A 1,893-nucleotide genomic window follows, 5' to 3' on the forward strand; every position below is an offset into this window, starting at 1 on the left:
GAGGAACCATTGATGCTTCTTTTAACATCATTTTGCATCTTGGTAATATGATTGGTAGCATATCCTACCTGCTTTGTTCAGTCTAACAATCTAACAAAATAGTAGCATATACAGTTATACAGGAGCGAACCTAATTCTTCATTGTTTTAGGGAAAGAAAATACTCTTTGTCATTTGTTAAGATTTACTCATAGTTGTACTGAAAAATAAAACCCTACAATCATGTCTTATTCAGAAATAAATCACAAAATTAGTTGCAACTCATTCCTCATTAAATAAAACAGTTCTTAAGGCCCATAAGCTATTGCGCATGTTAGGCGGAGAACACTACCCAATTTAGAAAGATCAATTTCTCATTACCTTATTCGTGGTTGGATGAGAGAGGACCAGCCAATGAGCATGCAAGTGATACCCACAGTCCCCGGGAACAGGCTGTAAAGGCCTCTCATAACCTCTGAAAAGAATTAGTAAGGTTAGTTAAACTAGATAAAAGAACAGGGGGGGTCATACATGGACGTACTTCGCAGCACAACTAAAAGATGAAAGAATTACCCGTCATATGCAAAAGAAATATCCGTACTAGTAGATTCCAGGTCATGAAATTTAGGCTGCCCACCAATACAATAGAGAGGATCATCTGGGGAAAAAATCATGCAGTGTCTGAACATTGGAATTTATTTAATGAAAATAAGATCTGCCATGCCCTTTATTTAGATTCTTTTTACCGATGATATGCAAAAACGCTTTTAGCTAAGCCTGGAAGAAAGAGCTCAAGTAAAATCATGCCCATCACAATAACAAAAGTGTTTTGGCTTACCAACAAGAGGGTGTCCAATGTATGCAAGGTGTATTCGGATTTGGTGAGGCCGTCCTGAATGAATTTCAACCTGCACCAGTCAAGGAAAAGAAACAGTGACATATATAAGAAATCATAATCTAAGCCTTGTACACATCAGTAATTCGAGGGAACGATGTGCATATATAAATGAATATGTAAAAGCAGGACACAGAACCCCATCATACCTGGACCAGCGTTTGATTTTGGTGCGCAAGTCTCTCAAGAACACACACTTTGCTCATGGCTGGCTTCCCTGAGAATCAATAATGCAAGATAAAACCACATAAGGCCATGTCCAATGCAGCGCTAAGCCGCTAACAGCAGGCACTAATCACGGTCATTTTGCCAGTTTCGGCCTTATTCCTGGTATCAGCACTGGCATCGCTGCTGGAACTGGAGACGGACACTCCGAGCTATTCATGTAGGCGGAATTTTTCGCCAGGCAACAGCACTACGCTGTGATCTCCATTTGATTTGTTAGCTTGTTTGTTACGATCTCGACTGTATTCATCTATCGGGATACAAGTGCTATACCGGTACTCCTTGGCATAATAGATTTGTGCGCTACATGTCTGCCTTAATTAATGCCATCTCCTGCATGCAGCTTTAACTAGCAACATTTTTCTTTTCTTTTAGAGAGCCCTTAATTAGCTAACATAATTATCTGAGAAGCTGAGAGCTCTGGAGACTTCCGCTAAAACCAGTAAAACAAATGCAGCCAACTTGGTTGTTCGAGGGATATAGGCACTTGCAAAATTTGCATTGGAATTAATGGATGCTTAAATCAAAATTTACTACCTAAGTGTCTGTAAAATAATTGCCTGGATTGGAGATCGAGGCTCTTACGCTAGACGCTTACTGCACTGGAGATGCATTAATAAATCAAGCAAGATTTGTTCGATATAACCTATATTGTCGATTTTAGTAAGCCCATTCTTGGTTCGGTAAACTTGTAGTACCTGAGGAACATGCCACATAAAGTCCCTCTGCAACTCCAGGGTAATGAACCAATCCTATGGGTTGAGTAACCACATCCTGCAGGTGCAAAGAAAAAAA

At 39.8% G+C, this 1,893-nt stretch overlaps 1 protein-coding gene across 1 annotated transcript; it reads right to left on the reverse strand.

Moving 5' to 3' along the window:
• Positions 1–6: 6 nt before the first annotated feature.
• On the reverse strand, positions 7–1,886 carry LOC123177556 (RNA pseudouridine synthase 5). Its single transcript, XM_044591240.1, has 5 exons — positions 1,797–1,886; positions 1,023–1,090; positions 817–886; positions 552–636; positions 7–453 (listed from the first exon to the last, which is right to left on the reverse strand). The coding sequence occupies exons 2-5, from the start codon at positions 1,077–1,079 to the stop codon at positions 345–347; spliced, it is 321 nt and encodes a 106-aa protein (XP_044447175.1). The 5' UTR covers positions 1,080–1,090; positions 1,797–1,886; the 3' UTR covers positions 7–344.
• Between the last annotated feature and the right edge of the window lie 7 nt (positions 1,887–1,893).

The sequence above is a fragment of the Triticum aestivum genome, unplaced genomic scaffold (genome assembly GCF_018294505.1).
Source record: "Triticum aestivum cultivar Chinese Spring unplaced genomic scaffold, IWGSC CS RefSeq v2.1 scaffold82541, whole genome shotgun sequence".
In the NCBI taxonomy this organism is placed as follows: domain Eukaryota; kingdom Viridiplantae; phylum Streptophyta; class Magnoliopsida; order Poales; family Poaceae; genus Triticum; species Triticum aestivum.